Source organism: Parus major, chromosome 13, assembly GCF_001522545.3.
Source record: "Parus major isolate Abel chromosome 13, Parus_major1.1, whole genome shotgun sequence".
NCBI classification, from domain to species: Eukaryota; Metazoa; Chordata; class Aves; order Passeriformes; family Paridae; genus Parus; species Parus major.
The window spans coordinates 10,645,728-10,672,650 of NC_031782.1; the positions used below are offsets into that span (position 1 = coordinate 10,645,728).

A 26,923-nucleotide genomic window follows, 5' to 3' on the forward strand; every position below is an offset into this window, starting at 1 on the left:
CAGCCGCCCACCGCAGCCCGTGTGTAACAGAGCCGCCGCTGAGCCACCCTGGGCCCGGCCCGGCCCGGCCGAGCCCCCGCCGCGTCCCCGGGCGGAGCGCAGCGGGCCCGCCTCCGCCGGGCCGGCCCCACCTGCGCGGCCTCCCCTCGCAAACCCCACCCCCAGGCCGGCCCATGGCGCTGGGCTCCGCGGCGGGTCGGGCCGGCCGCTTCCTGCCCGCGCCACACTGAGCCGCGGGTGCCGGCCGCCGCAGCTCGGCCGCGCCATGCACGACTACGACGCGGCCACCGCCTTCCTGGGCGAATGGGGACGCTTCCAGCGCCTCGTCTTCTTTCTGCTCAGCGCTAGCATTATTCCCAATGGCTTCAACGGCCTCTCCATCGTGTTCCTGGCCGGCACGCCCGAGCACCGGTGCGTCGTTCCCCGCGGGGCCAACCTGAGCGGCGAGTGGCGCAACGCCAGCATCCCGCTGGAGCTGCGGGGCGGGCAGGAGGCGCCGAGCCGCTGCCGCCGCTACCGCCTGGCCGCGCTCGCCAACTTCTCGGCGCTGGGGCTGCGACCCGGCTCCGATGTGGAGCTGGAGGCGCTGGAGCAGGAGCCGTGCCTGGACGGCTGGGAGTACAGCCGCGATGTCTATCACTCCACCATCGTCACCGAGGTGCGCGGCCGGGGCAGCGGGAGGGAACTCTCGGGCTCCGGAGGGAACCGGAGGGGTTATCACAGTACCGCTGCAGCTCCGCCGCGTTCTGGGGTTTCTGCCGGCACATTGATCTGCTGGTAAACCTGCCATGCCGAGTTTATTTTGAAGTCTTCTGTTCACTTTCATTTGCATAAGAACGAAGAAGGAAATTTTTATAGGGACGGTGGTGAGACGCTGGAACAGGTTTCCCAGAGAGGCTGTGGATCCTCAGTGGTCAAGGCTAGGCTGGATAAGGCCTTAAACAACCTGGTCTAGTGGGACATGTCCCTGTCCATGCCAAGGACTAGATGGTCTTTAAGGTCCATTCCAGTCCCTTAACATACTTTGTTTCTTTAATGAACTTCCAAGTGCAACCTGTTAACTTACACAGGAAATTCTGCAAATGCTTCTTGTTTCATCAGGTATCTATGCAAGGGACTGGAGCACTGGGTTCAGCTTGCTTGTTGTGACAGAGATGTCTTAACTCTAGAGATCAACAGTGTTTGTTTTCTTTCTTTAAAAAAATAAAGGTGATAGAACTCATAGAATCACAGTGATTTGGGTTGGAAGGGGTCTTAAGGAACATCTAGTTCCAAGCCCCTGGCATGGGCAGGAACATCTTCCACTAGAGCGGGTTGTTCCAAGCCCTGCCCAACCTTGCCTTGAACACTTTTATGGATAGGGCGTTCATAACTTCTCTGGACAGCCTGTGCCGATGTGTCACCACTCTCACTGTTTAGAGTCATCCTGAGTTGTGCAAGATGCTCGGGTTGGGGAGTCCTGATTTGATGCTTTATTCCAAGGACTGTGAACTTTGCCCTGTGTTCACCTGCTGGGACAGGTCATGTTTTCGTCTGCAGGTGCTGATTGTCACTGTGGTTTCAGAAGAAAGCTGTCCAGAGCCACAGGAGCAGGTTGACTTAAGAAGCAAGGAAATGGATTTGGAGAAGTACATTTGAGGAATACTTGAATTTCAATACAAGTATAGCCCTTTTTCAGAAGGCTTACAAAGTTTGTACAGTCCCATTGCCTAGACATGAGTTTTATGGAGCTCGAGCTCCATAAAAAATCGGCATGATTTCTTGCTTTGCAAATTGGGTTGTGATCAGTGTTTGGATAGTGGTGGGTGTGAGTTTTAAATGACCATATGCTGATCTGGGCACGGAGGACTAAAGTGACTTGGGAAACATGGATGAGGAGCCATGGCAGCACAAGGGGGCATTGGAAATGGGGACACTGGAGTTGTTGGAAACTGCCAAGAGTTTGAATGATTCTGACAAGTGGTGCAAGGCATTGCCTCATCTGTTCCTAAAGAATTGCTGTCTTCCTCGAGAGGAGAGCTGCTTGGAATTTCTCTGCTCCTGTCCTTGCTGAAGTGCACTGTTGTGAAAGGCTGAGTACTCTCAGGGCAGTGTAAGGCAGTTGGCATCTTCTCGGGCAGGCCTCTTTCACAAGCAGACACACGGATGTTCTGAGTGCTGTGCTATGATTGTTATCCTTGCTTTTATGTGGTGCTTTGTCTTTACAGCTTCACTCAGCTTTGGCTTGATGTTAATTAAAATGTCTTGATCTATTGGAGTATCATCCAGGAGTTTTACAATCCGTAAGGAAAGGGAGCTGCTCACATAGTGCTGAGACTCCGCAGCCTTGGCTCATTGTCTGTGTGACTTGGCAGATGTCCCGTGTCCATGGGAGGCAATGTTTGTCTGGCCAGGCATCATGCACTGAGGCAGTATTTTTTTCTCTTCTAATATTAATGCTTCTGAGGGAGTTTTGCAAGAGCTGTGGCCTTTCACCTACTTACAGGTTTGCAGTGTTTAACTTGTTTAATTTCTTGGCTTCGTGGTACTGCTTTTATGATTAACTAATCTTGTGTTTAGTTGCATATCTCTAACTTGTTGAATAATCATGAGGACCTTTGTCCCAGATTTCCATAGCTGACACTGTGAGGGAGAAGGGGGATTTTATTTTTGAAGAAAGGTTTTTGCTGAATCTCTCATGTCTTTAGAGAAACTTTGTTTATGGTTCTGCTTTTCAGGGGAGACTGAAAACATTCAGTTTTCTCCCACTTGAAGAGAGACTTTCTTTTCTCACAGACTAACAACAGAAGGTTGTTACTAGCCAGTCTGCAGTGTTTAACCAGCCCCGGTGTAACAAAATCCCTTTCTTTTACTTTTTGAAATGCTGGACCTCAGGGCATAAGAAGGGCTTTATTTTGGCTCAAGAAGCCAACTGCGTCATTCTAATTCCTCCATAAGTCTTGTAAAAATGAACATAGGAGTAGTAAAAGTTCCTACATAGTAGTAAAAGGACTAAACCAGGAGCAAATAAGGGAAAATATTAAATTTTGTCAGTCATGGCTGTTATGGGGCTATATAGAATAACCAGGAGTAGAATTGGGCAGTGGAGTTAAGGGCATGAGTGCACTAGAAGTATGATATAATGAGGTGTTAAATGATACATCAGTCAGAACATTTTAGTTCACACAAGAGTAATTCTTAAACAGTGAACCATAAACAGATGTTGAATTTTGGATACACTTATTCTTCCTCAGCTTCTAAAAAGGTGTTGTATTGTTCATCAGTCTGAAATCAGTGCAGGTGATATATGCCAGATTTGCATAGTTTGTGTCTGTTTTGCTATTGGCAAACTTTAGGGACTGTTGGCTTTTGCAGAGGAAGGATGCACATGGTGGGAATTGCCAGGTGTCTGGAGGCTTAGCGCAGGGCAGGGGCTCCATCCTGTATGGGTGTTCAGAGAGAGAAAGTTCTGGACAGACACAAGGGCCCAGAGGTTTCCATTCTCTACACCCTAGGGATTCAAGTGCCCTGCTGTGCTGTCAGACCACAGACCCTGGAGATGAGTGGATTATGCCAGAACTTCAGGAAGCAGGGGGAGACTGCAGCAGTGACGTGTGGAGGACACAAACGGGCTCTGTGGCACAGCTGGTGATCCAGAGGTTTTGACGTTGGAAGGCAGAGGGATGTATTGTTTCACTTTGCCAAAATAAAAACACAGGCTTATGCTAGACATTGTAATTTACAGAGTCATAGAATCATAGAATGGTTTGGTTTGGGAGGGACCTTAAGGATCTTCTACTTCCAACCTCCTGGCATGGGCAGGGACACCTTCCACTAGACCAGGCTGTTGCAGGAATGGAGCCAGCAGCTAAATTGTAAATCAACCCTATGTCATCCAGGTTCAGCTCTCACCCAACCCTTCATTAACGTTAGTCACCTCCATTATTTATCATCTTTTATAACAGGGGCTTCTTTTTTATTGCTGTAGGTTAATATCTGCGTATCTTTGTGGCTGAAGTTCAAACTCATAACTTTGCAGCCCTGGAAGCTGAAAAAGCTGTTTGAAGCTTTGCAGAAGTTTAGTATTACTAGTCTTGTCAGAAGGAGGAAAAGAAAGTCTGGTTTTCATTTAATAAGTAAATACAAATGTCTGACAGATGTACAAAAGTATTTGTAAAATGCTGGGTTTTTCAAGGTGTGATTTAAAAAGTGCATTATGCAGTAGTGTTCTGAACTATACAAAGTACAGGTATTTCTTACATGGCAACATAAAGTAAGATTAGTATTGTTAAAGAATAATAGGCCTGCAGTTGATATTGTTAAATGGAAACAGTGCTCTTTTAGAGGCACTGTGGACAGTTAGTGACAAGGTAAAATTCCCTTTATGTCACCTTTACTTTTAAATTCAAATTTACCTCAGGTGATGGCAGTGCCGTGTTTCATTTTTTCCCAGACATCTCAAAAATGTGATGTATGTGGAGCAGTTCAGTTTCTGCACTGGAATTGTAAAATATTTGGCAATTTTGTTTCTGTTCTATGCAAGTTTTATCTCTGTAAAAATGTAAAACAACTAGAGGAGGGAAAATTAAACAGAATGTGTTTTTTGTACATGCATACTTCTGTTTGCTTTAGATAATAAGTTTCAATGTAACATCTAGACCTTCTAAGTATTTGAAATATACAAATGTGTTTTTAAAGGAAACGATGTTTATATGTGAGTGTTATATAAATAACACTCACAGCTCTCAAGTAAGCAGAAAATACTTCAATGGATATAAACAAAATCAGATTCAGAAGCAAAGGTTGTCAGTACTTGGTTGTGAGACTGAGATTTTTTGAAGAACCTGCCTCTACTTGCTGAGAGAAGCAAGTGGAAGGAGGGAATACAGGGTACTGGCCTAGCTTCAAAAAGTCTTGATAACATGTTGATTTTTAAAAAGAAAATATGAATACATGGAACTAGCCACTTAATTTTTCAATAATACATGTTATTTTCAGCAAGGCAGGAAAAAAGTTTAAAAAAATAAAGGAATGGGAAGACACAGTATCTAGTAGATATAAAAAATTGTTTTGCCTATAAGGCTTTTCCTTATAGGACAGGAGTATAACCAGGTGAGGCTTTTGAAATTTTGTATTTGTCACACTCCAGCTTTGTTTAGGGCTCTTGTAATGGCATTAGGGAAGAGTCTTGAGTTTGTGGGAGGGAGGAGATCTGATGGAATAGGTTATAGAGTTTTTATTCTTCTCAGTTGTGTCACTGGGCTTGCCTTTCTAGCAAGGAATTTGGAAACGTGGTTCCAGGCAGCTGGCATGTAAAAGAATAAGCAGAATTTGGAAAGTGCTCTCCTAGAGGGGTGTGTAAGTGATGACTGTAAGTGCCTGGGACTGTTTAATACTTGGGCCCCAAACCTGTGCTTGAGAAGCAACTGCTTCAGTCCCTCTCCTTTTTGGTCCTCCTGCCTTCTAACCCAAGCTGTCCACATTCCTGGCCATCTCCATAGCCTGTCCTCTTTTCCCCATCCCCTCTTCCCAGCTGTCCTCACCAGTGACTGGTATCAGCCAAGGATCTGCTTACAGAGGTGCATAAGCACACCTCAAATCCAGCACACAAGTGATCATTTCTGCTGGGTGTGAGGCTACTGGCAGACATCACCCCAACCTGATGAATTTCCTGGGAAGTAGATAAATGAAAAGACATCTAGAAGACAAGTTTAAACTGCAAAAGAGTATGTCCTAAAGTTATAACAAAACCGATCAGGAATGCTCTTTTCCATTGGGTACCAGTGCTGAGCAGCTTGAAGCTTCACAACATCAGCAGCTGCTCTTTGAAAACAGAGCGGAAATGTTTTTCTCCTGTTTGAAGCCCAGATACCTTGCTGAGGTTAATCTTATCTTATTCACTGGGGCAAAGGCTGTTACGGCTAGCAGGCTAGTTCAAAAGATACTAAGAAGTGAAAATAGCACATGATTTTAGATCACTAGGTCACGGTATCCTGTGTCCAAACAGCACTGCCAGCAGCAGGGTTTAATTAGTAACTACTCCTGGCACACTTGCTCTTTGCCATGATGATCAAGCAGTGATGCCTTGGTGACTTCCTCTTGAACAATGTGCAGTTGAGGGAAGGGTATGGTTGCAAAATGATTCTGGAAGGATGATGCTATCATCACTGACAAGCAATATAATAGACATTATAGATGTGTCAATAAGTTGAAGACTTTGACATCTATTTACTGGGGCAAAGGGTAACGGACCTTAAAATCCTTTTGTTCTGATTGTTGTGCTCTCTGTGGAGTCTGTAAATAACTGGTATTGTACAACCAAGGTAGTCCTACTTTGGAAATTTGATGTTGAAGTCCACTTTGATGCCTGGTTCAAATGGTCTTCAGCATGACAGCTCCTCACTGTGCTTTAACAGAGAGGCCAGATAAACAAGCTGGTAATCATTGCCACATTTGAATGCCCAGTGCAAGAAAGTTTTGGCAGAGCTGTGCTAAACATTTTAATACCATGAACTTTTCCAAGAAAGGTCTCCACCTCAGTGATCTGGAGAAAATGTTTGTTATAGGACACAAACATGCCAGTGTCTGGAGATCCAAGTGATGTGCAAGGCTTGTGCCAAAGGGCAGGATGCAGAACAGTGAAAGGAGATGGTGGACTCACAGGCACAGGGTGATCAGCTGGTAAGCAATGACCTGTTTAGTAATGACAGATAATCACCAAGATGGATTTTAGTTCTGTTATTGAGGATGTCTGACTGCAGTAGTTGATACAAAGATAACTTTTTGTGAGTAGGTAAGTCTTAATAACAGCAGGATTTGTATTTTTGGTGTTTGTTTCTCTGGTAGGTGTTATCATATAAAGGCATATGATAACCACTGAAACCTTTGGCCTGTATAAATTATAAATAAGATAACAGTCATTTGCTGGTATTTCCAAGTTGCCAGGTATATTTTACTGAAGTTTCCTAGCTGGCTTAGCTTCTGTGGTCATGACAGAAAGGCCCAAGCTTTTTTTAACTTATAATGTAGTATAACTTTTGTTGAATAATACAGATTTAACTATAAATGTTAATTATGGTTCATGATATAAATGATGTTGATACAGTAAGTTCAGTTCCTTACAGTGAGTGGGGTACATTTGTTAACACATTAGAAAGCCTATGTGATCCAGGTTCAGCTCTCACCAACTCTTCATTAATGTTAGTCACCTCCATTATTTATCATCTTTTAAAACAAGTGCTTCTTTTTTATTGCTGTAGGTTAATATCTGCTTATGTTTGTGGCTGAAGTTCAAACATCATTCTGTAATGATGCCTAATTGATGGTGTTGGTGGGATGTGCTGGAGCACTGCCTGGACTGCTGGTACCTGAGCTTCAGGTGCTGTGAATGGAAAGGCCTGGGGAGGAAATGTTGAGGGTTATGAAACCTGTTAGAAGGAGAGATTTTTCAGGCATAAAACCACAAACAGATTTATTAATGGAGAGGTTATGAAATTACCTGAATACAGTTACAAATTGGAAAAATGTGTATATTGACCTTAAAAATAATAATAATTATAAGATAATGTAAGGACTGGCAGCTAGACAGCTCATGAGAGTGTAGCCTGTGTGAATGACTGTAATCATCTCTGGAACAGTTCCCAGTTCTAATTCAAAACTGGGTGCTATTCCATGAAATAAGCAATGGCTCAGTTGCAGTTTGACACGAGAATCTGGCAGTGGAATGCCATTGCTGGGGTTGTTCATTCTGTGCATAGTTTTAAGTGATCCTCCAGCCTTAAAACATGGATTAGATGTAGTTGTTGCATGACTGTTAACAGACTGGTGGCTGTGAGATTCCTGGAGTCAGAGGCTTAGTGCTGAGGAGATGGGGCTGGCAGACAGTGAAACACCAGCATTCCCATGTGCAGGACTATGGATGAGATGGATGGGGGAGCAACTGCTGTGTGTTTATTGTGGAACAGATTAAAGCATTGAAGGGTGTTCCCTTCAATGAATTGAAAAAAATATACTGAATTATTTCTAACTGGGGGACAAGGAGGATTAATTATTCAGGTCAGGGTGAATATTTTCATTTCAGCCTTTTTAATACAGATTAAAACCTAAAATTTTCCATTGCTAAAACATCAGAAGGGGCCTTGAGGAGCTGTTTGAAATAACTAGCTTTAGGAGGGTTTTGTCTCACAACAGAAACATTTGTTGCCTCCCAATTCCTCTCCTGCAGAGCTGCAGCACCTGCCCTCTGACAGGAGGTACTGGGAGAGCTCTGGGAAACTGATTTTATGTCCTCCAGTCAGGACATAGCTGTGAAGGAGGGGATGAGGGATCCCTGCTGGTTTTGTCCTTTCTTCTAATATTTACACACATTTTTCCCCCAGATAACCAAACTAGAACTAGGAGTCTTTTAATAATAGTTGTTTATGTAGATGGAAATATAACACGAGTGCTATTTCAAAAAACATCTGACTGAATTGGGTAGAATCTTGAAAACTACTGAGGACTTTATTTAATAAATATTTTCTTTTATTCCCCATTTTTGTTTTATTTTTGGAAACCTTTGTTTCTTAGGTGTGCATTTCAATTTGTATTTCAAAGATTGTAATTGAGGTTATAGTTAGATTCCCAGCAAAGAATGAGCAGTCTCCTGTCTCTCAAAACCATATTAAAATGTAATAAAGAGGCTTTTTCTTTCTATATTGTTGTTACTGTAGTTCAGTTTTTCTTAAATTAGGAATGTGAATTTTTAATGGGAAACATTACTATATGCAGGGAAATCAGGTTTGGGAACTATTTACAAGGTCATGCAGTGACAAGACAAGGGGGAATGGCTTCATACTGACAGAGGGCTGGGTTATATTGGATATTAAGGAGAAACTCTTCCCTGTAGGAGTGATGAGGCCCTGGCACAGGTTACCCAGAGCAGCTGTGGCTGCACCATCCCTGGAAGTGTTCAAGGCCAGGCTGGATGGGGCTTGGAGCAACCTGGGATAGTGGAAGGTGTCCCTGCCATGGCAGGGGGTTGGAATGAGATGGTCCTTAAAGCCCAAACTATCCTGTATTTCTGTTCTCACTCCTTCCAAACCCAGCTCAGCAGAGTTTTGGAGTGTGTGTGGGGGAATCCTGTTTATTAAAAGACTTTCCAATTCTCTCTCCCTGCAGTGGAATCTCGTATGTGCCAACGACTGGAAGGGACCCTTGAGCACCTCCCTGTTCTTTGTGGGTGTCCTGCTGGGATCTTTCATCTCAGGACAGCTCTCAGACAAGTAAAGTATATACAATGGAGCTGCTGTCTCTTTGATGCTCATTTGTGGGCATTTCTTATATATCAGCTTTCCTACTGTTGTGTTTCTGCAACTACTAACATGTCTTTGTTCTGTGACTGTCTAACCTGAGTGTTTACAGAGTGTGTAGAGAAATGCACTGAACTAGAACAGAATGTTACAAAGATCATTAGTAGGTGTTACCTACATCTGTTTGTTCTTGCAGTGAAATCACTCTGAAGCAAACTGGTTTGTTATGCCAGAAAACAGGTGTAGGAGATAAGTTTTGTCTGGAAAAATCTGATCAATGAGATTCTCTTCTATTTATTTTGGACTATGTTCAGAATGAGCCCTGAGGCTTGTTCTCCTTTTTTTTTTTCTTTAGGCCAAACTGGGATTTTTCTTTTTATAAACAGCTATAGCTGCTTGTCAAGTACAGCATTTAAGTCCAATGATCTGTGTTTGTGGAAGCATAAATGCTGTTCAGCTGTACTCTAGAGAAGCACAACTTTCTTGTCTATCAGTACAAACATTAAAAAAAAAATAAAGGAAGACACCATTAATTTTTGTGATGCCAGCAGTTGTTTGTATGTTGTGAAGTTCAGTTTTTCTGATTCTCTCCCTGGGATTTGCTGTGCAATGCATTGTGTGCTGTCTTCCTGACTCCCTGAAAACAATATGTGGTCCTCTAATTTGCTGGTACTTGCAAAGTTTCTGTTTCATTGAAACATGATCTCTATGCCACAAATCTTGTGGCATTGTTTAGGGCCTTTCCATAGTTTCCTGCCTATCAGGTTGGACCAATCTTGAGCTTAGAGACAGTGATCTTTAAAAATTAACCAGACCTCCTGTACTTCTCTTCAAAGCTGTATACCATGTTTTTTTTTCCCAAAAACATCCCTGGGCAGGCCAGTGTTTGCTCTCTCTGTGATCCTGCCTTCTGCCTTTTTCCTCCCCTCACAATCCTGCTCTTTACCAGTGCACAGCCAGCAGCTCCTGCCAGCCTTCACAGCCCCAGTCAGCTCACCCTTGTTGGCAAGCGTGAGGTCCAGCAGTGTCTCCTTTGTCAGCTCCTCAGCCATCTGTGTTAGGAAGTCATCACTAATGAGCTCCAGAAACCTCCTGGGTTTTTTGTCCTCCAGCATGAGTGTTCAAGGCCCTTAATGATGGCCAGTGCTTTTGGACACCAGGAAGTTTCCTGTGGCGCTCTGCAGCAGGCCCTGGGTGTTTTTCTGAGCAGGTGGCTGCAGCAGACATCCACCACCCATGCAGGCCTCTCTTCTAAAGCCAGCCCATGATCTCAGCTGGCTTGTCACATCCCCAGGCAGAGCTCCAGGCCTTCCTGCTGCCCTCCCATGTGAGGGCTGATTCCCCTCTTCCCTGTGAGGGAGTCTCTCACCACCTTTTCCTGATGCTGCTGCTTTAGAAGGTTCAGGTGCTTTCTTCCAGAGAGCTCCTTGTCTCCTTCAAGGATCCTGAGTGTCTCCTGTGTCACCCAGCAGGTGAAGCAGGAACTATTCTGGTGCCAGAATCCATGAGCTCCCTACCTTCACACTCCTGGCAGTCTCCTGCAGCTCCTTCCCATGGTAGCACAGATCCTCACCAGATGCAGGTGAGGAGGCCATCCATGCAGCCCATCCAGTTACTTGTAGCCACTGAAGAACAGCAAGCTCATAGTCAAGAGCTCCTTCTCTCCGTGAGGAGAATGCTCCAGTGTGGCTGCCTTCAGTGTTCTGCTGCCTGCAATGACCCTGAGACATGAAGGCTGACCAAATATTTGGGGATTTCAAGTATCAGTCTGTTCTTCATGCATTGTGACCCACCTGATGCCCACAACACCAGCTGTAGACCTGCAGATCAACTCAGACTTTGGAGCTGTGAAACCTGCACTCAGTTCTGTCCCAGCAGTGTGGGGCTGCCTGTGCCACAACATCATATGCTATAGTGACTGCTGTACTGAGCATGCACAGCAGCACACTCCTACAACAGCTTGATGGGTTGAGTTTAATTTCTTTTCTCTTTGGTTTTTGGGTTTTTTTTAATACTTCATCAGGAGTTACAGAATCCCTAAATTTTGTTCATTTTTTAAACCAAAGGGAATGAAGACTGCGACATGGGATCACTGACTGCCAATTACATCTTCCAAATCTGAGTTTTACCTCTCTTCCAGAAGCCTTTCTTCTTTTTCTTCTTTTAACTTGTTGATCTGTGTCATGGACCTCCTTAGAGGAAGAGAGGCATTAGATACTCTTACACTTTAAGTAACTTGTTCCTGATGATTTCTTTCACTGCTCATCCTATCGGTAAGAAAGGAATAGTGTTCCAGCACATACTTAAAGATGACTTAACTAGCAGACTTTGGCCAGTGTTGTTTTTAATGTGTTTAGAATAGTTGTGCCTGTGTCACATTTCCTGAACCTCTGCTTTTTACGGAAGTTTTGTATCTCCTTAAGTATGCATAAAAGTAATTTTATTTTTCTCTTTCTATAGATTTCATTAATGATGTTGTTTAACCATATATTTTTTTCTCCCTTCTCTTTTTTTTTTAATCTGTCCATGGAAGGTTTGGCAGGAAGAATGTGCTGTTTGCAACTCTGGCAATGCAGACTGGCTTCAGTTTCATACAGGTCTTCTCTACCAGCTGGGAGATGTTTTCAGTGTTGTTTGTGCTGGTTGGCATGGGACAGATATCTAACTACGTGGCAGCATTTGTTCTTGGTATGAAAGTCCTGCTGGTCACTGCATGTGTCCTTTCATCTTGTGCTTTTTCTGCTCCTTTTCAGTACTGACTTAGGGTTGATTTGTTTTGCCAAGCAACACTGTTAAGAGTGTGGCCTCAACATGCATGAGTAACTTCTCTTCTCCTTGGAAGCTTCCAGCTGATAGAGGTGCAATTTGAGTTATTTCTATGGCTGACCATCCTAAAAGAGGCAAAACCCCAGAAACTGACTATTTGAAATAAAGTCCATCTTCTAGTTGGAGAGATAATACATGTTAGACATGATTTTTTGGGGATTGGAATTAGATGATCTTTAAAGTCCCTTCCAACCCAAATCATTCCATGATTCTATGATTTTTCAGGGATTTCTGATGTCCATTTCAGGGCCTAAATACCTGTTTAATTTAAAAGCTGCAGAAGAAACAAGATAGGTAATTTTTATAAAGTCTTTTTTAAACAGCCTATAATAAAAATTTAAATGTTGTCATGACTTTTGCTTTGTATACTTTCAAACTTAGATCATATTTAATCATGGGGATGTGAACTACCTGATGAATCTGAGATTTAAAAAAATAAATTTTTAGTGTTATTTACAGTGACTATCTAAAGTACCAAATGCTGGCAAGAAATTCTTTTGAGCCAAGGAAGGCCAGATCAGGGGTGAAAGCAGTGCTTAGTTAACCTCACTGCACACAGCCTGCTGCAACTGCTAGCATCTTTGATGTCCATGGAAACAAGAAAGATTGTATTTTTTTTCTCTGTCTCTTCATTTGCAGGTCCTAAAACATTTCAGAAGGGGGCACTGGCCCTTGTTCATGCATTTAATTCCCCTGACAGTAGCCTGATCTTTGTGACCAACATGAATTCCATATGTCTACCCCAAAAGACTATGAGTTTTTTTGGCTAAATAGCCTTTTAGAAGGTGATACAGGTTGGGAACTAAGTTTAGTCACCTTTGAATTGTTCTTTAAAGAAGCTGGTCACTCTTCATAAGCTGGAGAGGATTCTGGAGATCAAGCTACATTTAACTCTTGAGAATGTCTGGGGATTTCAGCTCATCAGGTAAAATGTGAGATTCTGAAAAGGTAACATTACATAAACATGACCTATATATTGAGCTACTGAAATGCTGTGTTGCCCAGTTCTCATCTTTTACACATATAATTAATTACCTCTGTTGGTGCAGGATCATGGCATGAAGCAGTTCTGTGGTGTCTCTCCAACTAGACTGCAGAGTGCTATATCCTGCAACTCTGCAGTGCAGTGCATTTCAAAGCCAATTGCTAGGGGCATCTTTATTAAGTTACTTGGCTGCTATTAGGTTAAAATGCTAATACTCCCTTTGCTTCTTTTGAACAGGTACAGAAATCCTTGGCAAATCAATCCGTGTGCTGTTCTCCACCCTGGGTGTTTGCATCTTTTACGCAGTTGGTTACATGTTGCTACCTCTGTTTGCTTTCTTCATCCGAGACTGGCGGATGCTGCTGTTGGCACTGACCCTGCCTGGGCTGCTCTTCATCCCGCTCTGGTGGTGAGTAGCTAACTTACAAGAATTTAGAAGGTCCTGTCTGCAGATTTTTAAGATGATGAAGCTCATGAAATTCAGGAATGGGTAGGTGAAGAATGGATGTTGTGTCCTTTACTCTCCCAGTTGTTTAGCTGTCAGTCCATGGCATTGTATGTGATCTGACTGATGCCCGAAAAACTTACTCTTCATTTTCTATAGTCTTCTGTAAAATTAAGTCTTACACATGCAAAGAAAGCAAAATAAAAAAAAATAAAAAATAAAACTCATCCTTCTGCATCAACTGAAATCCACAGGCTTTTAAGTATACATGTGAACTAAGGACAGAGGGAAAAACCAGCTTTTCTATGACAAACTACAAAACAGTACTTGCACAGTTGTGGCACTTCCGTGTTTTCTTCTTTGGTTGTTAAAATACTACTTTTGAGTGGCATGTAAAGCTGAAATTGTCCACGAGATGGTGGTGTTCCTTCACTTACAGTAGCAGTTGTGTTTGTGCTTCCATCTCAGTTCTTATGCAATCGAATGAGGGGAATTCTGCTTTCTGACTTGCTTTTCTGTCACAGAATTTACAGTTACTAATTTTATATGTTTTAGCCTCTAAGGAAATGCTTCTTAGCCTACAGTGTGCTGCTTCTGTGTTCACATTTCTGAATTTCTTAAATTAATCCCATACTTGGAATGTTTGGATTGCTCTTTTTTCTGAGTTGCTGCTAATTCCTTCAGCACTTCTGAAATCCATAAGGTCATATTAGTCTGGTCTTGTTCCTTACACTAGTCTGCTCTTGTAAATCTGATTTCTGTTGTCACTGCACTAATTTCTGCAAGATGTGACATGTTTGCAGATCTTCTTGCCTGGAGCAATGTGTTGGTCCCTTCAGCAGCTCTTTCTATGGAAATGCGGGTTTGTTATTCTGAACCTTCCCTGCAGGGTCATTCCAGAGTCTCCACGGTGGTTGATCTCCCAGGGGAGGTTTCAGGAGGCAGAAGACATCATCCGAAAAGCTGCAAAAACTAATGGCATTACAGCCCCAGATGTAATATTTGACCCTAGTGAGGTAAGACTTGTTTAGCAGTCCAGTTATTTGCTGGACTTTATGTAAAGCAATTAGTTCCATACAGATGAATGGAGTTATGCCTGCACTGCATTATGTGCTTCTCAAATGGGTAAAAGACCATTGTTTTCTGATGAAAAGCACAATACCCTTTCTCTTCATTGAGATTTGCAAAGTCTTTGTGGTCCCATTCCCATGGGAATGCCAACATACATTCTAATGAAAACATCTTTTTCATCCAGTTTACAGCCACCCTTTTTCCTTTTAAATTCTATTTTTCAGGGAAGGATAATGAATTTGAGGTGCCTATTGCTTAGTGATCTAAATATTTGCACCAAACAGATTCTGTGCTTATTTGGTCTATAACTCTAAGTCAAACACAGGGCTGATCCTGGCCAGTGACATTGGAAATACTGTTGTTCTAGTTCATACTCAACTTCAATGTCTAACACATGTTAAGGAAAGCAAAACTTGAGCCCCTTTCAGGTGAAGTAGTGACAACTATCTTTCCCATCACTTTCTTCCTACATGCTCCTGTTTTCTCTGGAAATCTTCCCTTTGTCTGAGCTGAGGGGTGCCCTTAAGGTGTAGAAGCAGTTCCATATGCATTTGGAAAGTCAAGACAGACAAACTGTTTGTATATTCCAGTAGAATGGGCATCTTCCTTGATAGATCTCCAGAATCTGTCTGGGCAGTTGCTGTTTGTGTCTTGTCATTGTCACAGTTTGAGATTGGCCCAATGCCAGGAACCTGTGAGAGTTGCTTACCCTCTCCTGCTACAGCTGAGCAGCAGAGAGGGGAAAAAAAAATAATGAAGGTTTTGTGAGTGAGATAAAGACTGGGAAAAATATTTCAAGGGCAAAACAGGCTCAACTTAAAGTTAGAAAGTAAATTTATTGCTAACAGAGTCAGAGGAGGATGATGGAAAGTAAAATAAACCCTTAAAACACCTTTTCCCCCGTCCCCCAGTTTCTCCCTCCTTCCCACCAGCAGCACAGGGAGACAGGGGTGGGGGTTTTGGTCAGTTCATCACTGAGATTTTCTTCCACTGCTCTGGGAGAGGAGTCCTTCCCCTCTGAGCCCGTGGAGTCCCTCCCACGGGAAACAATTCCCTGTGAACTTCTCCAGCGTGGGTCCACTCTCACAAGCAGCAGCCATACCACACCTGCTGCAAATGTGAACTCCCCCCACGGGCAGACAGTCCTCCCAAAACTGCTGTGACCTGGGTCACTCTTTCCACGGGTTCATCCTCCACAGACGGCTGCTCCGGCCTGGAAGCAACAGCCCCTCTCTCCACTGGGTCTTCCACTGATCACAGCCTCCTCCAGCACCCACCTGCTCCAGCAGGGGCACCTCTGCCACAGGCTGCAGGTGGATTTTCTGGATTAAAAAAACATACCTTCTGACCATCAGAGGAAAATGAGCTTGATGAACATGCATAACTCCTGCCCCTCTCTTTGCTTTCTAAGATAAAAGTAATATTGTGGCCAAAAACCTGTGCAAAACTCCTCTGCATCAGTGGTTTATGCTGTCCTTGTGTCTGCACAGCTGGAAAGCAGAAGGCTTACAGCTCTTGAAAGTTTAGGAAGCATGTTTATGCTGCAGAGAGGTTCTCAGAAATCTGGATGGCCTTTGCCTGCATTTGGAATGTGTGTTTGGGATGGAGAAGCTGCCTGAGCTTATGGTTGGAGAGTCCTTCAAACCTGTGCAGCTAGAGAGCATCAACTGCAGAATTTTGACTCCAGAAATTTCAAGCCAGTTGAGGTCCAGCTGACAAATCACAAACCAGCTGTGTAGCACAAGTAGGGCCTGGTTAGTTAAGAGGGGATGGAAATGTTTGGATGATAGGTTTAATTTCAGACAATCATTTTGGTTTTCCTGCCCTTCTCTCATAGCTTCTTGTTCGAGCCTGTCCTGATAAAGATTATATTGTCTTCTTATCCAGCTCTTAAAAGACAAGGCCCTTTTTTCTCATCAACTGACTCTGAATTCTTCTCTTCCTGGTTTTGTTTTATGGTTTGCTTGCTTCTCCCTTTTTTTTTTTTTTTTCTTTTTTTTCCTTGTTTCTTGGCAGCAAATAGTGGTATTGTGGGAAGATCATGTGATTTATGAGAAAGGGCTATGAGATGTAAAGTGACTACAGTTTGTGTGATGTAAGTTTGGCTTCAGGCAGAGTGAAAGCTATCAAAGGTAAAGGACTGTTTGCCTTTTGTAGAAAATGGGATTTCTGAAAGCAAATACACAGAAACTTGGTGTGTACCAAACTGCTATTTCATTATCCAGATCTTCAGAACCAACAGTCACTTGGAAAGAATTTTCGTGTTACTGCAGATGTTAGAGAAACTCCAGGTTGCTTTATCAGATAGTTTGAATCAATGGAATTTGTCCTCTTAAATCACCTTTTCCATATTTTGAAAAATCTTTCCCTTGGTCCCCCTCTTTAGGAGTCTAAATAAAGTCCTAATAAAAAAAAATATATATATTTATTTTTTTTTTAGTCTTACCAAGCACAAAATTTGTTCTCATGCTTCGTGGATGAATACCCTTGCATTTATACATGGAAGTGATTTTATGTTGAGGGACTGGAAAGTTTATTGGGGAAAGGAGAAGTTTGTTGTCTTTTTGTTTATATACTTAGGAAATAATCTCAAAAACAGATTAGATAATTATGGGCATTCTTCATTAGCCTTCACTGGTTTCATTAGCATTCACTAGCTCATTAGCCAGTTTGTCTCAGTTTAAATACATTACTCTTAGGTCCAGTTTGAGTAGTCATTTACTAGCTCTGCCCTGCTGCAATTTATTGTAGCAATTCTTGTTAGTTGTTGTTGTGTCTGCAATGGTAGGAGGGGACAGTTTATCACTTTTTTTTCCTGGTATTTGAAGATTATTCTCTGTCTTTTAAGATGTCCTTGGTCTTCTGTCCATTAGGCTAAAGAAACCCTTTACTTTTTTTTCAAATGTCTCACCATCTTTGTTGCTCTCCTCTGGTCTGAGAGCAGTTATTTGCCTGATTCTCCAGGTGCAGTGCTCAAAACTGGATGTAAGAACCCTTTCAGTACTGACATATAAATTGTGAATTAATGCTGTTGCTGTATAATTGAAGTAACAAAAAGCAGTTGTTTTGTGAAGGCTCAGGCAAAGAAAATTATTACTATAGAATCATAGAATGTGCTGAGCTGGAAGGGACCCACACAGATCATCTAGTCCAACTCCTGGCCCTGCACAAGACACAAAAGTCACACCCTGTGCCTGAGAGCATCGTCCAAATGCTTCCTGGGCTCTGTCAGGCTTGGTGATGTGACCACTTCCCTGGGGAGCCTGTTCCAGTGCCCAGTCACCCTCTGGGTGAAGAACCTCTTTCTGATGTCAAACATAAACATTCCCTCAGCTTCATGCAGTTTCCTTGAGGCACGAGAGTTATGAATTTCAGTCTAAATTTTAAGTGACTTTAAATCAGAGAGGAGCTTCTACTTTCACAAGTAGTTGGCTCTTACATGTGTTTTGTTAGAAGTCAGGCACCTGTTTCAGCAGATCAAAATACTGAGGTGTAAGTTGGTGGTAGGACTTAGTTTCATAATAATTATTTTTCAGGAAGTTAAAGTTCCCATGTTTTGTTTGTTGTTTGCTCTTTTACAGCTACAAGATGTGAATTCCCAGAAGCAACAGACATACACCATTTTGGATCTAATGAAAACTCGAAATATCCTAACTATCACAATTATGTCAGTGCTTCTTTGGTAAGCAAATGTGATTCAGGAGTATATAACTTTAAATACTAGGGTATTCTGAAGAGATACAGACAAAATCAGCTCAAAAATCAATGACTAGCTGGCTGAAGCAACAAAATTTTGGTTACATAGGTTCTTCATTTTGGTGACAGTGGAGAAACACATCTGGGTTGGTGCCCCTTTTGGTCAGGCTTATCCTGAACTGAGCAAGAATCCAATCAGCTGGCAGTGGATGTGTGGGAATGCTGCCTGATCCTGGGCCTTGGGGAGTGCTAACTAAATGACTGTAACCAAGTCTTCTTAGGGGAGTGAGTCATGCTCTACCCCCAGTCAGAACTTCTGCACAGGTATCTGAACATGATGCCTGACTTAGGGGAGAATCTTTCCATTTCTTTTGTATTGGCTCTTAAAGGGATAATGCTGCATTTTAAGTTCTCATCTGAGATTTCTCTGTATTTTCTTGCTGTCTACTTGTCATCTTCAGCCTGGTTTTCACTAGCTGAAGCCATACTTTATGCTCAATTTGATTAAATGGTTGTTATTTTCCTTCACTAGAAATTTCAGTGAAGCCATAAACAATAGAGGGTAACTTACAAGCTCCCAGAGGCTGTCCAAGTGAGGTTTAACTGGTCCATGTACCTAGTGACCAAACCAGGAGGGTCTCTCAAGAGCTTGGGAGCCAGCTAAGTCTGTATGCTATCTTTTTGAACAATGTTCCTGTGCCTTAGTGAGGCAGAGCCTCAGAGTTCAGTCCACTGACCTGCCATCATGTACAAGATGATGTGGCATCTTAGGTCAAAGGATGATTTGGCTTATATTTAAGCCAGATTCTCTGGACCATCACCAAGCACAAGGCCACAAACACACGGAGAAGGGAATTTATGCCAAAAAAAAAACAGCTCAAAAAAAAGAGTAATATTGGTTCCTTGCAGAAATGTCAATAAGGTGTCTATATAATATCTTACTGCTCAAGTCCAGTCACTGACTCTCATGTTTGATTGGAAGTGAGACTGCTCTACTCCTTATCTGCTTGATGTGGGGTAGTAGCTCCTGGGCACAGCCAGTTTTGTGTGTGTGGTTGTAGAAATCAAAGGCAAAACCTGTTTGAGCATCATTTCTGGTAGGATGAAACAGCTGAGAGAAACACTGACATTACAGTATGTAATCCATTCTATTGGATTCAGTAACCCATACTGAAGGGCTTTTTACAACATCAAAAATCAAGTTTTATGATAGGCAGGAAGAGTCAAACAGATTCAATTGACTTGCACAATCTTACCTCCTCTTGCAGAAAAGCATTTGGTTAGGTTGGACAATTTTTTCACTGTTCTAATTTGTATGACCTAATCTCCTTTAAATTAATTTCCCCAATATATAAAGATACAATATCCTGTGTTCCTCACAGCACATGGCTTCCCAACCCCTGGTATACTGGTAGTATATTCTGTATCATGAATTAAAAATTCTCACAAAAAAGGACTATTAAAGAGGATAGTTGCAGACAGCAATATATCACCTTTGCATAGTACTGAGTGTATTGTTAATTTTGACTAAGTAACAGGCTGTTGAACTATTCCCTTTGCAGGGTTTGCACCAGGGATTAATAAGTTTGGCTTCTTGGCACCCTAGGATGTGCAAATACCACTGAAGTTTTCCTACAAAATGTTTAACTATATTAAAGTTTGCCAATGTAATGAGCTAAGGCAATCTGCTACCAAAAGGGAGTTCCAGCATTACAGTTTGTATGGAAAAATAACTTCAAGGAGCACAGGCTGTGAAAAACACTGCAGAACTACTTCTGAGAAGAATGGCTTAGGGCAGGGCACCACAGCAGCAGGGAGTAACTCTCAGCTGTGTCACTTCTTACCTTCCCAGATACACTAAGCAGCTTTATTTTAAGCAACTGGACCATGAAGACTCTTCCAGTGTTCAGTGAGGAGGGGGAAGAGCTAATCTTTTGTCAGTGGTGCACTTTGTGCTGTGCAGTGATTTTGTTCCAGGTTCTCTTATAAGGTAGATGCTGGTGGAGATGAAGTGACAAGTGTTCTGTGCCTCATGATTGCACCTGGACATGTCCTGGTCCACTGCCCATTATTTCCTTATTTACTATATTATACTTGTTGGTAAAACTTAACCTTCTCTACCCAGCATCTCACAAAACAGGACAGTTGTGTATTTCCCTGGATTACATGAAAGCCAGCTGCCATCTGGCAGGAAATTAAGCCACCAAGCTGTGTCCTGATGCACTGACCAGCCCAGGCACCCAGCCATACCAACGTGATTTGGATGCTGCCCAGCCAGCTTGGAGCATGGCAGAGAAAAGCACCGGCTGTTTGGGCCTGCCAGGATGCCATACTCCTACTCTCTGACTTTATACAGAAAGCATGGAGAATAATGACCCTGAAACAATGCTCTCCACCCAGAGCTCCCTGGTAAATATAATGGAAAGCTGCTGTAGGCCTCAGCAGCAGTAAGACTCATTATCTCAGATTTTCAGGTTAAGGCTATAAACTATAGTAATGGCAACTACTGCATTACTGCAGTGTGAATTATCATCACTTTCCTCCCAGGGTAATGATTTTTTTTGTTTGAAATCAAGAGCAGTCTGAAAGATCAAAAGCATCTGCATAGTTTAATTGTTAACTTGCTGTTTCTGAAGTCAGCACTTTAGCTGCTTCAGTGGTGAACAAGTCTGCCAGATGCTGAATTTGCCTAACACAGCCATTTCTATTATTCCGTGCTTGACAGAAATGTGGAAGAGGTTCATGGCAACCTGAGGAAGAAGATAGATTTGTTTGACCCTGCTATTGTTTCTTTCAGGATGATAATCTCAGTTGGCTATTTTGGACTTTCTCTTGACACACCTAACTTGCACGGAGACGTGTATGTGAACTGCTTCCTCTCAGCAGTGATTGAAGTCCCAGCCTACATCATTTCCTGGCTGCTGCTCCGCAATCTCCCCCGACGGTACTCAATGGCTGCTGCGTTATTCTTGGGAGGCTGTGTTCTTCTCTTCATTCAGCTGGTGCCTTCACGTATGGAATCATTGGTTGATCTCACATATGTAAGATAGGTGACGTGCACTACTGTGCACGGGGCAGATGTGGAGGAAAAGTGTCCTGAGGGGACTAAATAGACACTCATGTTCTGTCTTTACCCCTCTTCCTTGGCTCTCAGTGCTGCTGCACATACAGCTGCCACAGCATGTCATTCAGATACAGTTTGAAAGGTGGGTCATTGGCTTTGTGATCTGTTGGGATTAGAGATGTAGTCCAGATTGGCCTTTAAACTACATCTCTGGCAGGGTGTCCTGGTGAGGTCCAGGTGTAAAACCAGGACTAGACCAACCAGAATTTGGTAAGTGGAAGTTACCAAGGGCTGCAGAACTCGCTTCCCAAACAGCTATTGATGGCTGCAGAGCTTGTTTAAAGAGCTACTTTCAATGGAGTCACTGCAGAAGTATTTTTTGATAGGCAGAGATGCTTGTACTGAATTAGTGTTGATAGTTAAAATAATGTGTAGCTACTGGAAAGGAGGGCCAAGTAACATTTATTGGCTCTCAAACCATATGTATCTTTAGTCCATTTAGATTAATAGGGCTATGGAGTCATTACTGATAATGATATTAAATATAAGGGGAGGTGTTGTTGCCTAGGACTCGTTTACAAATCGGAGATATAAAAAAGATAATGTTCAAGAACTGTCTTGCTTATTTTATACAGGTAATATGTGTGTTGCATTCTCAGGTTTGGTGGTTTTTTCCCCTGTTTTTTGAGTCAGTTGGACACCAATATGATCTGTTTTGATTTTCAAATCTTAACTGTCCCAGTTAAAGTCAACCCAACTTCCTAAAATTAAATTATTATAGCTAAGAGTGCAAATGAAACTAAGAATGTAGCTAAGAATGTTAATGAAAAAACAGGTTTTTAGGGAACCTAAAATAAAATAATTTGTTTCAAATGTTTTTCTTTTTTCATTTTATTAGAAAGGGATATATGGCATTTTTTGCAATAGCAGAGGTCTGGCCCCTGAAACCTGGGAAGATCTCAGCAGTTCTGTTTCTGTTCTCCTCATTTTTCACTTGGCAGGAACCCCTGTTCTCAAGAGAAAATGGAAATGTTGACTTCTAGTAATTTTAAAAAGAAAAAATTAAATAAGAATTTTGGTTATGTTTGTGGATATTTACAGGGGAAAAAAGACACCAGAGTTAACAAGGCAGGAGTTACACAAACACAAAGGAGTTAAGGGATACAATAAATTGCAAGAGCCAAAGTCCTTACTGTGTTTGGATTTCAGATATCCGTGCACTGTCTATTTTCCTGGTGATGCTGGGGAAGTTTGGAATCACATCTGCCTTCTCAATGGTTTATGTTTACACGGCTGAGCTCTACCCAACAGTAGTAAGAAACATGGGAGTTGGAGCAAGTTCCATGGCCTCCAGGCTGGGCAGCATCCTCTCACCTTACTTTGTTTACCTTGGTGAGTTAACTGGTGTGCTGGAGAGATGCTCTGGAGACTCAGTTCTCTTGCCTTGATAAGGACACCTCTGACAGCTATTTATCCCCACTCCCTTGAGTTCCTACAACCACATTTACAACAACATACACTTTGAATGTCAGGCTGTGATGGGGGTTGGTTGGTTTTGTTTTTACTGAAAGCACAAATCCTAAACAGGTAAAGCCCTGAACCTTGGTACAAATATTACCACAGAACCACAGAATAGTTTGGGTTGGAAGGAACCTTAAATACCATCTCATTTCACCTCCCTGCCATGGAGAGAGGTCCTTCCACTAGACCAGGTTGCCCCAAGCCCTGTCCAAACTGGTCCTGAACACTTCAGGGATGGGGCATTCACAGCTTCTCTGGGCAATTAGCAGAGACTTAGAGCTGATACTGCTTTTTTTTTATTATTTTATTTTTTCCCTTCTGTTTTACTAGGTGCCTACGATCGATTCTTGCCTTACATCCTGATGGGGAGCCTGACTGTGCTGTCAGGAATTCTCACACTATTTCTGCCTGAAAGCTATGGTATGCCTCTTCCTGACACCATTGATCAAATGCTTCGAGTGAAAGGGTAAGTGCCACCTGATCTTAACATTTCCCTGATCTGAGGAATGGATTTGCCTAGGTGTGGTCAGAGGGAGAGGTTGATTTTGGCAGCCAAAGATAGTACTCTCTTGAGAATACAAAAGCTTAGCTTTTAGTCCCTCTTCTCAAGTGCAAATGTTCATGTGTACATCTTTCAGCTCCAAATTTATCATTTGACTCTGATGGCTTAATAAAAGTATGTCTGAGGAATGCATTTTAAAAGTTTTTTGCTTTATCAAGGTATAGGGATGTTGTAGATCCTGAAAGGCTACTGAGTGCTGGGGAAGAGCTGAACTCTTCCACTTCAGTTCAGCTGATCTAAAGGCACAGAGCATTTGGCCTTTTGCCATGGTTCTGATTGAAGATGACACATGAGCATAGCTGTGGTGTAAGAAAGGGACCTTTTCAACTGAAGTCAACAGGATATTAAAATTAGGAGGCTGTAATATCAGACAGGACTCAGATTTTTTTTTTTCTAAGTTTTCTCAGCTGTTTTTAAAGTTGTTTGTTTTTTTTCTTTCTTCAACCCCCAGATTAGAATACAGGCCTCCATCTAGTAGCACAAGGGATTCCAAGGAGGAAGAAGAAAATCCAGAGATTTTAAAAAGCACTGCTTTTTGATGGAACTCCTATGTATTTCCTGGTGGACTGAAAGTTAAATGGACTTTTCTTCTAAATTTTATTCTAGAAAGGGCTAGTGGCAACACTTTGTTTTCTGTAATTTTAACGTTATTTATTAATTTAAACACCGTTTTGCCTACATTCTCTTTTTATATGAACATAAATACTTTGTAGCTTTCAATGAGATTTTTCAGCCACAGTTGTGTTCATGCAGTAGTACCATGGAGCAGAATCTGATCAATCTTTTGTAACTTCACACATACAGTTCAGATGAGAGATACTGGAAAAGAGTTCAAGGGCTGGCAGGGTGCCTGGATTCTTCAGTGAACCTCCTCCAGAGTTAATGCTTACATCAGGAGGTAAAAATTGCCTGAAAATGTTGCTCATTGCTTTTGGTTCCTTGACTTCTGTTTCTGGACAGGAAACTTATTTATTATAGTGAAGGTTTATGAAAACGTGCCTCTCTGTGATCTTACTCAAGTGACTTTGCATGTGCTCAATTTGTTACCAAGTTGAGAAAGATGCAAAGAAAGATTTTGAGAATTAATTCTAACCTATGTTATGATATGTTTTAACTCAGCATAGACTGAAAGGATTTTCTTGCACAAAATATTTAGCATTCAAATTTTGTTCACAAAATTAATTCACTTGATTCCAATGCTGGATTCCAACTGTACCTTCTTGGTGAAGTTGTTTACATCTGACCTTGCATATGGCCTTTTGTTCAGGCTGGATTTATTCTAAATAATGCAAATGGTTTCACCTCTGTGTAGAGGGAGTGGTGTTAGTTTGGGATTCTCCCTTTTCAATATGTGCTGAAAGTTTTATGTGTAAATTGTTTTAATGTTTTCTGTGCAATTTGGATGATGGAAACAATTCTCCTGTCTTTGTTCTGTGTTTTCCCCACTCATATACATGTGCACACAATGAATATATTTAGGTGTAAATTTTTATGTTAATCATGCCACTACATTGACCTCATGGTGGAATGTACTGAGAACAAAACTCAGAATATCTCTCTGACCACTGGTTCTTGATCTTCAAGTGTGAACTATATAATTGCTGTGAGGTCTGTTCAGTCTAAGTTTCACTTAACTTATGTAATCAGTGAATTGCTTTTAAATTGTTTAAAAAGAAACAACAAACCCAAAACAACAATCTTGTTGACAGTCTGCCACAAAATTGTTCCTTGTGCTATGGAAGTTTGGCATTACCTGTGTTTCTTTAAATACACAATATATATGTACACAGAGTCTCATTTGTGCTATGCTGGTTACAGTGACAAATGTGAGTGGTGAAAGGTTTCTCTTTCATGGCACTTGTGTTTTGTTCTGTCTTGTTAAATTAAGACAATAATAATAAACAGCCTAAACCTTTGTAGCCTAAACTCTCAGGGTCCTTACTCTACTGCAGCAGCTGGTTGGGGAAGTTTTGCATTTTCCTATGGTGTTTAAATATCCAGGTGGTGTTGGCTGATTCCAGTCTTTCATTAATCAATATCCCAAATTCTGACCTTGGCAACAGACTCCAGCAATGTGACTGATGTCACAGGACTGCTTGTCACAGGAAGAAGGTAGAAAATGCTGTATAGATTATAATGGTTTGGTTTGGTTAAAGTCTTTCTAACAGTGTCTTAAGCTCTAGGGTTTGCTTCACTTTTCCTGCATTTTCTCACCTCTTTATTTAGAATTTTAATTTATGAATGCAGCATGGAGCTGACCAATGTCAGTGGGTCAGAGAAGGATACCAACAAACAGTGTTGTCAGCTTTTCCAAGGAAAAAAATCCAAAGCTTGGGGCAGGTTGTGTCACTCCTGTTTAGTAGGTTGACAAGCCCTCAGCAGGCAGGTTTAAAATGCAGTGTGTGATTTGAGGCTACTGCCAAGACTGAGAATCTGGATTTTACAAGCCTCATTGCACATCACAGAACAGCTTTGACATGAGGAAATACATGTCAGGGCAGTGCATGTAACAGCCATACCCCTTGCCCAAAAACATGACCTGATTTGTCAGGCTAACAGCCTTTTTGAAATATTCAATGCAAACATAAGAGTATGTTGTAAAATGTAGTACAGATATTTTTCTTTGTAAATCTTATGTTCAGGAACATTGAGCTTTTTTTGTGTGTGTTGTAGAAGAATGATCTGATAACCGCAGGAATCTGAGGCAAAACATATTTAGCTGCAACTTCCTTGTAATGAATTTGCCAATGTAAACAACCACGTCCCATAAAGCTCTTCCTGTAAACAGAAAATACCCTGAAATGTAAGATTTGTGCTTGCCTGATACAGGATTTAGTCTGGAAATTCCAGTCCTAAAGTGCAGTGTCCATTTAACATCTGATTTAGCTGTAATTTCACTGTTTTATCAAAGTATGTTCATTGAAAGAGAGACTTTTGTTCTTGAATATTTAAATATTTTGATGTTTACTAAAGCTCTTTGTGAGGTTTTCTGTCATTATTGTTGGTTTGGGATTTTTTTGAAATCCAAATTGGGGAATTTCCTGGCTGTGACTAATGGTACAAAACTCAATGGCAATCACTTTGTGTCAAAAAACGGTTCTTTCCCTTGCTTATGTTTTTAAAAACATAAAGTCTGAGTCAGAAATGTGGAATATAATTGATGTAGCAGACTGGGTTATTTTGTACTTACTGTTTTATCCTACTCTTTTCAAGTTCAGCTGTAAGCCAAGAATCTTGTTCTGGTGGGTAATCAGAATCCAGCTAACAGGATCTCCAAAAGTAACTGAGGGAATATTTTAATATACAAGATGTAGATAAAAGGACCTGACACAGGCATGGGCAAATCTTAGTGCCATCCACACTGACAACAGGTGAGATTTTCAGCACAGAGTGTGACTACAGATAATACCTGCAGAATAGGGAGAAAGGACAGAACTGACCTTTGGAAGAGGAATTGTGATAAACCTGTGAGCTTGGTTTGGGT

The 26,923-nt window shown here is 41.9% G+C and overlaps 1 protein-coding gene across 1 annotated transcript; it reads left to right on the forward strand.

Moving 5' to 3' along the window:
* The first annotated feature begins 198 nt into the window (after positions 1-198).
* On the forward strand, positions 199-26,607 carry LOC107210678 (solute carrier family 22 member 5-like). Its single transcript, XM_015641762.3, has 10 exons — positions 199-658; positions 9,139-9,242; positions 11,803-11,957; positions 13,318-13,489; positions 14,415-14,541; positions 18,178-18,278; positions 21,090-21,304; positions 22,566-22,748; positions 23,208-23,343; positions 23,891-26,607. Exons 1-10 carry the CDS (start codon positions 266-268, stop codon positions 23,976-23,978), a joined length of 1,674 nt encoding a protein of 557 aa, XP_015497248.1. The 5' UTR covers positions 199-265; the 3' UTR covers positions 23,979-26,607.
* The last annotated feature ends 316 nt before the right edge of the window (positions 26,608-26,923 follow it).

What these genes read in the sequence shown, in the direction of transcription:
- LOC107210678 (XM_015641762.3), top strand. Translation starts at nt 266, where the DNA reads ATGCACGACTACGACGCGGCCACCGCCTTCCTGGGCGAATGGGGACGC. An exon ending in ACCTTACTTTGTTTACCTTG is followed by an intron (nt 22,749 to 23,207) that starts GTGAGTTAACTG and finishes CTGTTTTACTAG; the next exon opens with GTGCCTACGATCGATTCTTG. An exon ending in CAAATGCTTCGAGTGAAAGG is followed by an intron (nt 23,344 to 23,890) that starts GTAAGTGCCACC and finishes TTCAACCCCCAG; the next exon opens with ATTAGAATACAGGCCTCCAT.